The 16,084-nt window shown below is 41.3% G+C and overlaps 1 protein-coding gene across 1 annotated transcript in view; it reads left to right on the forward strand.

The window, feature by feature from the left end:
- Positions 1-3,480: 3,480 nt before the first annotated feature.
- Positions 3,481-16,084, forward strand: part of cfap43 (cilia and flagella associated protein 43) — a gene marked incomplete at its 5' end in the record, with an annotated part of 28,466 nt that continues 15,862 nt past the window's right edge. Inside the window, 19 exons of the mRNA XM_084321981.1 lie at positions 3,481-3,509; positions 4,069-4,322; positions 4,428-4,524; positions 5,930-6,097; positions 6,267-6,417; positions 6,794-6,938; positions 7,202-7,284; positions 7,475-7,606; positions 7,697-7,813; positions 7,929-8,006; positions 8,124-8,302; positions 8,517-8,620; positions 8,908-9,057; positions 9,369-9,529; positions 9,935-10,099; positions 10,366-10,496; positions 11,996-12,149; positions 12,408-12,512; positions 13,751-13,828. Of these exons, the coding sequence (XP_084178107.1) occupies positions 3,481-3,509; positions 4,069-4,322; positions 4,428-4,524; positions 5,930-6,097; positions 6,267-6,417; positions 6,794-6,938; positions 7,202-7,284; positions 7,475-7,606; positions 7,697-7,813; positions 7,929-8,006; positions 8,124-8,302; positions 8,517-8,620; positions 8,908-9,057; positions 9,369-9,529; positions 9,935-10,099; positions 10,366-10,496; positions 11,996-12,149; positions 12,408-12,512; positions 13,751-13,828 (2,481 nt within the window). The remainder of the gene's footprint in view (positions 3,510-4,068; positions 4,323-4,427; positions 4,525-5,929; positions 6,098-6,266; positions 6,418-6,793; positions 6,939-7,201; positions 7,285-7,474; positions 7,607-7,696; positions 7,814-7,928; positions 8,007-8,123; positions 8,303-8,516; positions 8,621-8,907; positions 9,058-9,368; positions 9,530-9,934; positions 10,100-10,365; positions 10,497-11,995; positions 12,150-12,407; positions 12,513-13,750; positions 13,829-16,084) is intronic.

A 16,084-nucleotide genomic window follows, 5' to 3' on the forward strand; every position in this document is an offset into this window, starting at 1 on the left:
AAACTGTACCATGACGCACTCCCCACTTAACCCAGTTAATGCCTTAACTAGACAGTTAACAATATAACATTTAGATTAATTAACCCAGTTAATGCCTTAACTAGACAGTTAACAATATAACATTTAGATTAACACAGTTAATGCCTAACTAGACAGTTAACAATATAACATTTAGATAGAGAGGCTGGTGGTCAAGTCAAGAGTTTTATTTGTCACAAGTTGTTTATTTGCATACACGTTTATGGGACAGTTTTCTACACCTGACTGAACGGTCTGGGGACAAATGATTAAGGTGGGGTTACAATGATATCAAGGATGAATATGAAAAAGGGGATCTGATCTGATGGTACTTGTACTTTATAATGTGTTATATATGTATGTACATGGATTTTATGTCCGGATGGTATATCTATGGAATGGTCACTGTCTCTATCACACTCTCATATGTGCATGTTTAGCCGCATACAAGTATCTAGGATACACATATTCGTATGTGTACATAATAGGTTTGCACACACTCATATGCACAAGGCTAAGTTATACATGTCAGGGGCACACATACATGCACATACTCACTTATAGGAAATAGGCATACACACACCTACATATACACATAGTTGAGGTATAGGCTCTCACTGACACATATGGGGGATATACATGTACATAGGAGACACACACATACGTAGCTGAGACGCACATATATATGCACACCTGAGATATACACTCACATAGGGGGCGGAGGCACACATGGATACGAGACACACACAAGAGATAGGAGTACAGTCGCATACCTGGAAGATGCACACACACACACATGTGAGGCATGTACACATGCTTACGTACACAGCCCTCACCCAACCCACCCAACCCCACCCCACCAACCTCCTCCAATGTACAGTTTCTACGCCAAATGTATATACACTCCTTTTCTGGACACTTTTGTATCACAAACAGTACTGTATTTGCAAATCTGATATGTCATAAATGTATAGATGTAGCAGTACTGTCTATCTGTATGTCATGTATGTCATATATGTTATGATGAATTGAAAATGGGGGACCCTGATGTAAACAAGATGAAAGTCTTTCTCTGGTCTGCATCCCCTTAACAATTGTATGTATTGAGATGTACTGTACTGTACCCATTCTGCAATCTGTTAATAAACTTTTCAATCAATCAATCAATCAATTCAATCAATCAATCAATACACGTACCCACATACATATGTTGGAGACACACATGCATGCATGCTATCATGCACACCTACATGTGTCTGGGACGCTTTCTCTCACATGCAATATGGAGAAGGGTGGCATCCCGATAGAGGATGCAGCACATACCTGCTCGCAGGTAGATCGGTCTACATGCAAAGTATATATATCAGGGATGTATACGCACAATGTATAGTATAGTATTTTTCTTTTTTTCGTAAGTCTTTTTTATTTTCCATGTCAGTTGTACCCATTCTGCAATCTGTTAATACACTTTTCAATCAATCAATCAATCAATTCAATCAATCAATCAATCAATACACGTACCCACATACATATGTTGGAGACACACATGCATGCATGCTATCATGCACACCTACATGTGTCTGGGACGCTTACCGAACACTGTGACCTCATTTTCTTCTTCTAAATTCATGCTATATTATGTTATTATGTTATTTGATACTATCTTGTCTAGCACAGTCTCTGGAGCGTAACAGTAAGAAGCATTTTGTATGAAAGTATTCTGTACTTCTGTATGACAACTATTAAAGAACTTGAACTTGAACTTGAGTTGTTAATGTATTTGTATGAGTCCTTTACATGTTTTGTATGTTCTTACAAAAAAGAAAAAGGCAAATCTTGGAAGTTGCATATGGTGATGTGGAAAGAGATGTTTTGAATATTGGAGAGATTTGTGCAAAAAATATCAAAAAAAAAAAAAAAAATTAAATGCGGGTGGTCGTGCCCGCAAAGATGTGCATAATACAATAGTAATAACATATAATAGAATCCAATAGAACGACATTGTGCAATAAAACAAGTAAACAGAGTAGGGCATATCGGTATATGTACATAAGTTATTTACAGAGCATGGTAGGACATGCTAGGTCCTGTGGTAGTGCAATATTAGCTACGGATGAGGCACTGGGTCTTTATGTACATGCTATATTGGTGGTCAATGTCACTTCGGATTGCTACGACACATCTCTACTGCTTGTGACAGGCTGTGGTGCGTTCCAGACTTTACTCCTGTTGGGAAACTATAGCGATGGTCTGTGCTCACCACACTTTTCTTCGGCCTCCCCGCAGCGAGCCGTCGTCGACCCCCGAGCTTCATTTTACGACGGGCAACAGAGGTGGGTTGAGCCGCTATACTTGGCCCAGCACGGTTAGCGACTCGCCTGAGTGCGTGTGCACGTTTTGATGCATGGCTGATACCAGAGCGGCCGAAGGTGTGTAGCGCTGACAGCAGCTTGGAGGGATTCCCCTTCAGCTGATTGAAGGTCTTTATCATGGCTTTATCATCACCACCCTCTGTAGAGCCTCTTGCTCTGCCTTTGTGCAGCTGGAGAACCACACAGACTTCACACAGACTGTCTGTACAATACTGCTGTAGGCCTATAATACTTATGTAAATAAGTAAGGCAATTGAAATATATCTGCAGTACAGCTCAATACACACAATTGTTAAGGGGATGCAGACCAGAGAAAGACTTCCGTCTTGTTTACATCAGGGTCCCCCATTTTCAATTCATCATAAATGTACAGTTCCCTCCCCCTTGTATATATTTACTGTATGTCACAAATGTAACAGTACTGCATGGTCTGCATCCCCTTAACAATTGTGTGTATTGAGCTGTACTGCATTCTGCAATCTGTTAATAAAGTTTTCAATCAATCAATCAATCAATCAATCAATCAATCAATCAATCAATCAATCAATCGGTCACTGTACCCATTCTGCAATCTGTTAATAAAGTTTTCAATCAATCAATCAATCAATCAATCAATCAATCAATCGGTCAGGTCACGTGTACCCATTCTACAATCTGTTAATAAAGTTTTCAATCAATCAATCAGGGCCTGTGGTCACGTGTACCCATTCGGCAATCTGTTAATAAAGTTTTCAATCAATCAATCAATCTGTTAATAAAGTTTTCAATCAATCAATCAATGAATCAATGAATCAATGAATCAATCAATCAATCAATCAATCAATCCCGCAGTGCAACGTGACCCAAATCATACGGCAATCTGTTAATAAAGTTTTCAATCAATCAATCAATCAATCAATCCCGCAGTGCAACGTGACCCAAAATCACGTGACCAAAATCAGCCAATGGAAGCGAGGGGTTGCTATGTGCGGGCTTGTATGTGCGGGGGCTTGTAAGCGCTGGTCTCCGGAGCTGCAGCTGGAAGCATCTCGATCTGCCCGTGGTGGTGGTCGAAAAATTTGATGTGATTTTGTGCACACTTATTGCTAAAATGGACATCGTGGGCAATTTAGAAGTGAGGTATGATGTAACGTTAACTAGATTGAACACAGTTAACTAGCACAGTTTAAACAGAAAATTCTATAGACCGAAGACCGCTAACGCTTAACGTTATTAGCGTTCGCTAGAAATAGATAACGTTACTCTAACGTTATGTGGTTTTGGGAGTCAGATAAATGAACATAGGTAACTGTTAACGTTATATTTTGGAACTGAACACACTTTCGTCAAATGATAATTGGGTCACTGGAACAGTTACTGCCTGAAATGTTTCTGTTCCACTGTTTACAACGGCATGTTTCCCCAGTCTTAGGCTATACTTGGTTCACAGTGCTATACAAATCTTCAAAAATATTGTATTTCGATTCATGTTGATGACATAGGTACTGTATAATTGTAGGCTGTACAGATATAAACATCTCCCTCCCCTGAAACTGCATTGTGTGGAAGCCCTTTCTGCCTTTCTCAATTGGTGCTACCACATTTTAGACTATTTTCTTTGTAAGATAGGTTAGCAAGTTATTACAAACGTCATTGTAATTCATATTCTAACACTAGGCTCTCTTTTTCATCTTCCCAGATGGACACAAGGTTTTACAAGCCAACACGTTGAGTTTGTTGACAAGAAAACAGCATGCTATACATGTGGAAATTACATTGTTTTCTTGAACATCGAGACACAGGCTAGGCATGTGTTCCAGTGTCCTGGCAGGGGCATTGGTGCCTTTGCAGCAAATGGCAATTGTAGGATTCTTGCGTTCTCTGAGCATAAGCTAAACCCATCCATATTTGTGTTCAACTACCCTGAACTGGAGTTGAAGAATGAACTAAAAGGTAAGGTGATATTTACAGATCTGGGCTAATTTTCCACACACACACACAACACCAACGTTTAGCGCTGAAACATCACTTGTGATATGGTGATTCTGTTTTTCATAGGAACAGCCCAACTGGACTACACGTCTCTGACAATAAGTGATTGTGGTCCTTATTTAGCATGCTGCTCCTCTATTCCAGACCGCACCATAACTGTGTGGTAAGTCATAGAAAGCAGAGGCCCTGCAAAATATTTAGCAACATTTTATATCACAACGACCCTTATGTGGCAAGGCCTACCAACTTTTCCTGTGAAATCGTTTCCACAACTTTGGAATCTGCTCTCAATTCCTAAATGTTTGGATTCAACGTGTTGTTGTTGGTGGAAATGATTACTGTCAGTTGTAATCATAGGCGGCGCGTGGGCTTTAGGTCAGGGAAGGCTGTAAAGGGAACACCCCCGCGTTCTTTAATTTTTTTTTTAAATTTGACCTTTTATTTTTGGTTGCATGCAAACTGTCCAGGTTCTGATTTCATATACACACACACACTACTAGCTATACTACAGCGAGCCCCACTCATTTATATATAGTGCAAATTAATTGTTCAAATGAAGGCATCCAATATGATTAACGGTTCACTGATCATGAAATATGAACTAACTATACAATTTTTTTGGTTGCACGCAAATGATGCTGTCCAGGTTCTGATTTCATATACACACAGACACTACTAGGCTACTACAGCGAGCCACACTCATTTCATACAGTGCAAATTAAGTGTTCAAATGAAGGCATCCAATAATATATTAACCATTGTCTTACCTTAATGCAGATAAATGCGACGTTTCATCTTGGTGAGAAAGACCGTTCACAACTTGAATCACAAGTTGCAATGAAGTGAAAGTTTTTTGTAATTTAGATCCCATCATGCTTTGAAAACAATGTACATACAGTAGCTCTAAAAAGTTTCCACGATTTGATGAACTCGGACTCTCATCATGTCCTCTTAGAGCAAGCCCTTGTTTGCCAAGATAAAACAACATACAGCCTCAGGTGATCGGTAGTTATGCCCAGGGCCAGCCCGGTGCAGCTTCTAAATTACTTTGTTTATGCCTTGGAAAAATACCGTATATATCCATTTTGCTTTTTGAAATTTGACTCAAAATAGTGCGCTGGTGTTCGCTACAAAGCGATCGGCGGGTGGAGATTCAGAACACAGATGTTTGTGCGGCCTGCGGGATCAGGATGATCATGTGAATGATGTGATTGGCTACATTATTTAACCTGAGCCTATGCGTGATTGGTTACTGCCTGTACCTGGAATGTTAAACGCTGCCACCGATTGACACCTTCGTCGTTGACACCTCGGCCAGCCGGCTGCAGCACAAGACACACACAATAGCCAGCAGCCTGCGCACATATTATATACATTTCAAGATTCCGAGCATAATATTCTGGGTAGGCATAGCCCCCCCTAGCCTATATACCCGCCGCCTATGGTTGTAATGTAACACAAACATATGGTAATGCAGATGTTTGTGTTACATGAATGTTGCAATAAGTTCATGAACGCCCTACGACTACTAGCCCATTTATTAGTGTAACTGTTACTGTGCCATGCAGGAACTGGGAAACCGGTGAACAACTTTGTACACAGCCACAAGCTGGGAGGGATATTACCTCCTTGGTGCTCAACCCTGTGAACTGGCTCCAGATCTGTGCTTTGGGTGCTGCATCCCTCACTGTCTGGAATATTGAGAAGAGTGATAACTTTCACATCATGAAAAAAAGGTAAGGGAGGTTTTGTACTGCTGTGTGTGTACTGTTTGAGATTGAATTAAGAATATGCATTTATATTCTGATACATTTGTCCTTTACTGTTCTGTCTATGGAAGTGATGTACTGTATAGTGTTGCGCTATTCTCTTTATGATTTTACTATTCTCTTTATGATTTTACAGTGTGATAGATCTTCCAGCAGCTGATGGCTCCTTTATTGAGAAAGAGGTGACACCATCTCACGCTGTCAACAGCAAGCTCACTTACTTTGGTCCTCAGATGCCCACCTCAGCCATCACAAGGCTGACAGGAGACAAGGCAGACAATTTTGTGGTACCGTCCTTCTCTCATTCATCAACTATTTAAAATGTCAGAGGGACTATTTAAATGTACATAATTATATATATATATCATTCTCAATATTATCACCAATTGGCAATTTGTCTGTTTGTTGAAATATAAGCTACATATAAGTCATATACACTGTACAGACAGCAGATTATACCTACATATCACTTTATATAATAGTACTATACATCACTTATGCAATAGGTTTTGGCTGCGGCCTCTATAATCAATCATTAATCAGTATGTGTCCGCTGTCACATCTAACTCTTCTTGGCATGGCATACTCAGCCCATATCGACTGTACGTTGCCAATGTTTTCAAATATGAAATGTCAATTTGTGCAAAATGTCTGTTTACACAGCCTCAACATTGCATTAGAGCCAGACTGACCCCCAGCACCATCTGCTGGACAGCCACCTCAAAGCTGTATGTGGGCTGTAAGGAAGGCTTTCTGTTGCTTGTTGACCCAGAGAGCCTCTCTGTCTCAGTCCTGGTCAACCCCACAGGTATACAACACCAGCAATAATGGTTACTCCTCCATGGCATCTTCACCTGATGGTGAAGATCTTATTGCAGTCAAATACGCATGTCGGTACTAATTTGTAGTTATCATATTCTTCCTTCGAAATATTACTACTTGAATCATTTTATTTGAGAGCAACAAAAAAAGAAAAAACAACAGAACTTCACTGACAATACAACTCTCTGAAGAATACAATACATGTTGCCCTTTGACTAATTATTTGACATTTATTTTATTTTGGTTCAGCTGCTGATGCCATTCCTGAACTCGGAAAAGGAAGCTTTGAAAGTTTAGCCCTTCACACAGATGGGTTGATTGCTGCGGGAAAGGTATGAACGCCCCTTTTATGTGCTGCACATCAGTACATGGCTAAATACTATGATACCTCAAATATGTTATGGACAAGAATGAATCTTCAGTATAATAAATATGTTGTTTGTGTGCGACATGATGTATCTGACATTCTGACATGTTGGATTCAGATGAATGAATGCTTGTTTATGTGCTAATGCATTACAGGAGAGCGTGATGCACTGTCTGCAAATCAAAGGGACCCACGTGGAGATCACCCACACATGGGATTTAGAGGAACCAGCCACAACTCTCACATACTCCCCCAATTATGAAACCTTGCTTTTAACTTCTGATATGGTGAGCACTTGAATTAACCACAGCACATGTACCCTATTGTAAAATTTACAATATTTAATTGCACATAAAATAAACTCAATTATCTTTCAGGGGAGAATCTATATGTACAAACCAGCACGGCCAGAGAAAGTGGTAAAAGTCCTGGACGTTCTGCGTGGTGACTTTGTGGCAGGAGCTTCACTGCACACCGATAGCAACCTCTGTGTGGTAAAAATAAATACATATATATATATAAAATTGTTTATCGTATCATGTCGCGCTGATTATGATTTACGTTATGGCGAGCTCATCCTCTAACGGCGTGTTTGTCTGCTGGGTCCAGTCAGTGAGGGAGTCCGGAGAACTGCAGCTGTGGTCCGCAGATGGCTTCTGTATGGGGTCCATATCTCTCCAAGCTAAGGTCAGATTCACTCACAAGTCAATAATCAGATGGTGGCATAGCAACATTGACACAATGACATGTTACACACAAACATATATATGGGGACAATAATACTTCTTGTCTGTGTTTGCTCAGGTGACCAGCCTGGCCTGTTGTCCTGTTGCACAGTATGTCGCCGTGGGAACGGCCTCAGGGCACGTGCTCTTCATTGAGCTAGCGGTGAAGCAGCAGCCTCCTCGCCTGGTCCACAAGGTCCATCTCTACCACACACCAGTGGACCACCTAGTGCAAGTGCCCTCCACCTCTGTAGCATCGTGGACTTGTGGTTTTATACTTATATTTTACATTGCGGTATATTTCATTTGTAGAGACCAGAGGTGACGCTCTGGTCATGTTGTTTTACACAGAACTGAGTTTACAGCTTCAGTTCTATTCATTCAATTAATTAAGAGAATAAACTTTAAGGAAGTCATATACAGTCTTTCTAATTGTTATGTGTGTGTGTATGCGTTTCTGTTTGTTCTACAGTTTTGATCAAGGAGGAAATTACCTCGTTACCGGTGCCTCGGATTCACATATCTATGTATTGGATGCAAAGCCGTCCAAAAGGTTTTCAGTTATAGGATACACAGGTATATACTCTGTGCAGTTTGTGTTAATGGTTTAGAAATAACTTCTATATTTGTTTGATCTACTCTCCTTCCCACTAAAGAAACATATCGAACGTGTGTTATATTTAGCTGCATGCACATAATTATGAGCTGGCCTAGTCCAAGTCAATGATGGGTTAATTTCACATCACTGTACCAAAATCACTTTGAGATAACAATCTGTATTATAATAATTTCATATTTGAAATGTTTTAGGTCTGTGAAAAATAGTCACAAATGTCTTCACAAATTATTTCTTCCCTTCCCAGTGGTTCCTGGGCCCGTTGTGTCACTTTCCACCCAGTATATTAAGGACTGTAAGCAGGTGAAGGTTCTTGCACTGTGCACTGGAGAGAAGGACAAAGAGCATGAAGGCAGCCTGCTCAAACTGCTCCGTCTACCTGTGGAGGGCCTGACAGGTACTGTGTGGCTGTACTCTGGTGTCACGTGACATGAAACGAACCATATACATTTATAGCAAACAATATCAAACGCATAATAGTTCCACTTTTACACACTGTCAATTCTGTACTGCTGCACTTTTTCTCCGCCCACAAGAGGAATTGAATATGAAATTCTGCATTACTAATGAGGGATACATGCAGGGTGGTGGGACTCATTATTATGACACGCATTATTTTCATTCAAATTGAAGGAGAGCTCGACTGTATCCAATTGCCTGTTCTCCATTTAATATGAAGCTTTATGATGTGCTTCTGCCGACTTGCAGGGCCAGCACGTGTGGACCCTCGGGGCTGTTTGTCTAACGACATCCTGCTGGGCTCCACATATGAAGTGCCTCATGCGGTCCAATCCTCTGTCCTGGGAGTCACGGACATCTTTGCTTACTGCCACGAGAGGAAGACTCTTCAGAGATTCAAATTGCCTGAGGTACTGGACTGATTAATAATAATAATAATAATAATAATAATAATTATTATTTAAATATATGGCACATGTACATTTACATATTCCTTACCCACTCTTACTAGTTATGCTGCTGGCCAGTATGAATACTACCATACCGTCTTTATACCTGTATCACTGTACATATTCATATTACAACTCTGTACATACATCTGATTAGCACCACACCCAGTAGTACTAATTTATATATTTGATACCCAGTTTAATCACCTGTACATTGTATATTACTATTGCACTTTACTGTTACATTTGCACTCTGGTTGGATGCTAAACTTATTTTTGTTACTGTATACTTTGAAAATACAAAGGGCTTTTAAGGATGTGTTCTTTGATATCCCTTAACACCGCATCTCCTCCCTGACCTCCCAGGACCTGGGGCGGCCCTCCAGCCAGGAGGTGGTCCAACTGAGCGTGGCAGAGGAAGTGGAGGGCCATCCTCTGGGGCCCGCCTCTCTCATCCTGTCCCCCCACCACTCTTGGCTGGCCTCCGTCGGCCAAGACGGCTTGCTGCGTATACGGGAGACCACCTCCCTGGTAACAGCTTTCATAACATCCTAAAATCACTTTCTTTCACCGTGACTGACGGAGTAGTTGTTAGAATCTTGCCACAGTTGCCTGACACCGTTGGAACGTTGCTTTATCACCAGCTGACATTATGCGAAGAAAAATAACTCAAAGATGTATCGACTGTCAACAAAAAGCAGCACTCACATTGGACTTCTCATTGAGTAATAGGCCCAATGCCCCTTACTACTTATTGCAGCCTACACACAGTATGATAGTATTTTTGCCTTGCACAGGGGTTGTACATGGAGATGCAGTGTCATTCACATCGTCTGGGTGGGATTCGAAGTGTCTCCTTCTCGGCAGACAGCCAGACACTCCTCACACCAGGCTCCAGAGACGGCTCTCTTGTTTGTACCAAGCTCAGGTAAAGCAACAAGTAGTTTGTCCTCTCAGTTTAGTACATTGCATGCATTGCACTGAACGCCAGAGAGCGCTGTCGCTCACACTGGACATGTGCAGGCATACTGTTGTCATTCAAAAACAGTCTGAATTATTTAGCTCTATAAAGGTTTATTATAAATCTTCACTGGATCAATGGGATATTTGAGATAATCATGCATAGACACAAATAAGGTTTTGATTTATCTTTTATTTGATCTTTCTGTAGTTGGAGTAAACAGATGGATATAGCAAGTTAGCATAAAGACACATAGTATAACTGTAGATTGTATAGTATAGCATTGTATAGTAGTGTACATAAGACCCAGTGCCTCATCCCTAGCTAACAGTGTATTGCACTACCGCAGGACCTTAGCATGTCTTACCATGCTTTTTGTAAACTTTATGTACATATACCAATTATGTCTTATTCTTATTACTTGTATTATTGCACAAATGTCTTATTCTCATCCTATTCTTATTATTGTATTATTGCACAATCGTTGCGGGCAAGACCCCCTGCATTTCACTGTATACTTGTATGCCGTGACAGATACAACTCTTGACTTGTTGTGTTAGTTCTCAGGGTATCTATTTTCCACGGAAATCCCCCTGGGTGCTCTCAGTTATGTAATAACTTTGATATATATATTCTTTAGCATTGCAATTTTACATCATCACACATCACACATTTTACATTGGTGTGACATCCCAGATTAGGGGGGCGTCAGGACAAACTTGTCCTCATTTCGGGGGCGGTGAGGGACAATAGTACAGAGCCCCCCTGGGGTCAGTTGAGGGGGAAAAAAAGATCCATATGCAAATCTGTATTCTCGGTTTAGAAATCAGTGCTCTTGGATTTGTAAACCATGCCCTCGGATTATGAATCCATGCCCACAGATTTGTAAACCATGCCCTCGGATTATGAATCCATGCCCACAGATTTGTAAACCATGCCCTCGGATTATGAATGCATACCCACAGATTTGTAAACCATGCCCTCGGATTATGAATCCATGCCCACAGATTTGTAAACCATGCCCTCGGATTATGAATGCATACCCACAGATTTGTAAACCAAGTCCTTGGATTATGAATCCATTCCCACAGATTTGTAAACTGTGCCCTCGGATTTGCGGGGGCATGAATTTGTAATCTGAGGGCACAGTTTATAGACGGTACGCACAGATTTCTAAATCGAGTGTACTGATTTATACATGGGTCTTTTTTCCCCTCAGCTGACCCCCATACAATAGTGAAAGTTCACTGATACAAACTGAACTGCCCTAGATCTTTAACTGAAATTAAAAGAGAACTCACACTGACCTTCCTCTTTATAAGGACAAAGGTATCGTCATAGGCCTCATTTGGCTATGGTCAGATCATCATTGTGTAATTATTGTTTAATTAATTACACAATAATATATGATAACTTTTATTATTATTATTGTGTAATTAAACTGTGTTTTTCATGGCTTCATGAAGACTAAGTGTGGCTGGTGCTGGTAAAGGGGACAAAGCAACCGAGTACAGCAGATCTATGGCCGCCTTCTTGGCGGATGTGCTGGAAGCAGAGAATCACATCCTCAGTGACCTGCCTGACTGGAGCCAAGTGTCAACAGAACCACAGGAAGAGGAGGTAACTGACGTTCAGCCTCTTTAAATTACATCCTACTGTATCATCTCAGCTATCAAACTCAAACCAGTACCTGACAACGTTTTACTAAATGTTACATCAATTTACATTGATTAACACAGCACCCTTTTTTCCCCTCTTCCTTTTGTAGAGATTATTTTTGCGCACGGTCAAATAAATTGCTTTGAGGTTATCGGAGAGATGTGTTTTTTTATAAACATTATACGCGTGCGTGGGTTAACAGGAGTTTTCTCTCCGCAGGACAGCGTGTTGAATGTGGACGTGACAAAGCAGGACAAGAGCTACACCCACCGGCTCTCTGCTCTAGCCTCTGACCCCACCTGGCAGGAGAGCAAACTCCAAGCGGTCAGTGACCAACAGTAGTTGCTGTGGTGATGGCATATACAGTATAGGTGATGTAAATAGTGTTTAGATATGTTTACCTAAGCACCCCTATAGTGAGATTCCTACCTCTATAGTTGGATAGTGTGAGGTTGAGAAAACCTCAAGCAGTGAGTAAAGTGCTAAAAAGCCTATGGAGCAGATAAGCATTTGAATAAAGCTCGGTGTGAGTAAAGGTTGGGCACCTTGTCACCTGACGAAGTGCGGTCCATAACAATAAGCGGATGTAAAAGGTGTGGCTGTCTTTGTGTTGTACATTTTCCACCTTGTTCACTATCCTTATGGGAAGCGGGCAGTTCGCCACTTTTCCTTCGCCAGCCTTTATGCTGCTACGTGCTTATAATAGTCTGTCTGACATGGGATTAGTTGGCACCTCATCTTTTCCATTCAAGTCATGTCGTGTCCATAATTTGTAGTGTGTAATGCCTTGTCTCCATTAGCTATGTTCATCCTGGCTTGGGGCTAGCCATGGTCTAGCATGGTATGGTATGGTATGATATGGTTGGGTTTGTGTTTCGTGTAAACTCTTGAGTTTTCAAAATTCACACCACCAACTGTGGCACACAAGCCATTTCACACACAAGCCATTGGCACATGGCTAAAAAAATAAAAAAATCGAACCCTAACTAACCATACTGTCATGCACTTGTCCTAATATATTAACCTTCACTGTAGCACTCAACACTTGAACATTGTTACTCAGCTGATAGAGTTGTGCCCTTCCTGATGACTTGTCGTACAGCACTTGTACGTCGCTTTGGATAAAAGCATCAGCTAAATGACTAAATGTAAATGTAAATGTAAGCTAAACCATGATGAACAGTCCCAGACGGATTTGGTCAGGTCTGTCCAGGTTGTGAAAGATGTCTATCTCAGCCGGGGTCCAGCCCGGTTTGGCCATGTTCTAAAGACAATGGAGATGGCTAAATCCTAGCTAGTGGAGACGAGGCATAATTATGTTATTTTTTGTTGTTGTTGTTGTACTTTTAAAATGTATCATCATCATCATCATCATCATCATCATCATCACACAGTTAATTTTGGTATTATCAATTTAGTGTACTTGTGAAAAATGAATACATATAGTGCAGTACAGAATGTGCTGTTGTATAGTAATTGCAGTGTCTAGATTAGATGGTTTATGATGTTATAAATGTTTGAGTTGAAACCCTCCACTTAACTTCACTATGGAATATCCACAGGTTGTGAAGGCAGAGAATGAGCAGTGTTCTCAGACAAAGGAAGGTTTGAGGAGAGCCATCAAAGAACTGCATGACACTGTAAGTTTGTCTGTGTTTTGGATTGTCTAGCGCATGCAATTTAATTGAAAACCTTTATTTATCCTCGAAGGGAGATTCAGGTGTCCATCACAGCATCAACAGCAATTTAATACAATTAATACAATACATACAATTAATACGTGTGAAAAACAAAGACGGACATAATAAGTAGAGCTAAAATAGAGCTAAAAAGTGGTGAAGGGGAAAAAAATAGTCTATTCAGGTTGTTGTTACAGTCGCATATCAGATCCTCCAGTCTGTGGCAGTTAGCCTGTCCTGACCCTGCCTGGTCGTGGAGCCTGATTGCCACCGGCACAAAGGACTCCCCGAAGCGCTTTGTGGTATGTCGGGGGAGGATAAGGCTAAACATGCTCTGCATTGCGGTCTGATCATCATGGAGGGGGTGGCAGGGGTTCTCAAGGATAGCGTACAGCTTCCTCCTCGTCCTCCCCTCTGCCACCACCTCCAGACCATACAGGTCAGCTCCCACCACAGAGCTTGCTTTCTTTATTCTATTTAGTCTATTGATTTTGTCTGTGTTCTATACAAAAATGATATACAAAAAAAGGGCATTAGGTCAGATCCGGGTAATTATAGACCGGTCTCTATTCTTGAGTGCTACTTCTAAAGTCTTGGAGAAAGTAATTCATGAACAGTTATATCAATACATAAATTATTCAAAACTGTTATATGAATTTAACCAGGAAGTCTTATTCAACCAACTCATGTTTGCTACAATTACTTCATAAGGTGCTAAAATGATACTGGTAAGTTATGTGGTATGATTTTAATTGATTTGCAAAAAGCATTTGACACTGTTCATTATAGTTTGCTGTTCAGCAAGTTATCTGCAATAGGCCATGAGCCCTTTAGCTTTGAAAATGTTTGTTTCTTATTTGTCAGATGGAGATCAGAGGGTAGAACTTCATGGTCATCTATCCAAAGAACAACCTGTAACATGACCGTGTAATGAGTCCCATAAGGTCTTGGGTCCCCTACTTTTTTTTTTTTTTTTTTTTATTATCTTTTCCCCCTCCTTTTTCCGATTTTTCTCCCATCCCACTGTTAGTCGTTATGCCAATTCCCAACCCCCTTCCTGGTTGTTGCGCACTTTCCCCTACTGTTGGTCCGAGAGGCCGGAGACTGTCACATGCTTTCCTCCGACGCATGTGCAGCCAGCCGGCAGGCAGCCTGCCCGCGCAGATCTCACTGGGAGAGTGTAACGTGTGGGAGGCTGCACTACCTCTCACCAGATCCTACCTTCGCTGAGCAGGCGCCCCAACCGAACTGTAGGGGTTGCTGTCCACAACGCCCAGGACCCACCCACGGCTCCCCTCCCCCGAACTCAGCCAAACGAGTTAGTTTAGCGATCAGCCCGAGCCAAGGCAATGCTGACTCGAGACCGCAGCCTCTTGCATTGGTGACGAGCACAATCTCCGCTACGCCACCTGACCCCTACTATTCTTAATCTATATAAATTATATGAAGTCAACTTGTACAGGGAATCTGTTTTTATGCTGATGATTCAGCTATTTAGCCTGATGAGGATGAGAGCAGATTTCAATGAGGAATTCAACAAGAGTAGGGATTGGTTAATAGACTACTAGATGTCTGCCAAATCCTCACTCAGCTACTTAGGTTGCTCTTTATATAGCAATCTGTGAGGAGAGGGCATGGAATTAAAGATCAATGTGAATGATATAACTAGATTCTTGGCTAGAAAAGTGCAGCTACTTCATGCAGCAAGTCTTAAGAGTACTAGCTAACTCTTGTTTCCTGTTGTTTTCATTAAGCAGTTCATGGTACAGAGGCCTGACTAAAGTACTAAAGATAAATTACAGATTTCCCAGAATAAATGAGTCGGGGTGTTGCTGGGTCTGGTGTCGAGGGACCGTGTATGAAAACAGCATTTCCAGCAGCCGGGTTGGCTACCCCTGGAGGCTAGGTCAGTTCTACTGCAACTCAGGGTGGTCCATAATATATATAACAACAGAGCACCATAGTACCTCAAAGACCACTTCTATAGGAGCGGTGATACTCATGTATACCACACTAGAGCTAGCATTGCCGACCTGCACTTGTTCAGGTTTAACCCTTTCACCCACACTACAGAAGGTTAACCCTTTCACTATCACACTACAGCAGGTTAACCCTTTCACTACCACACCACCGCAGGTTAACCCTTTCACTACTGCACTAAAAAAATGTAAGACCGACATGGGTAAATCTTCTATTAGGTTTTGTGGAGCTGTGAAT

The sequence above is a fragment of the Notolepis coatsorum genome (genome assembly GCF_963971535.1).
Source record: "Notolepis coatsorum genome assembly, chromosome: 9".
In the NCBI taxonomy this organism is placed as follows: domain Eukaryota; kingdom Metazoa; phylum Chordata; class Actinopteri; order Aulopiformes; family Paralepididae; genus Notolepis; species Notolepis coatsorum.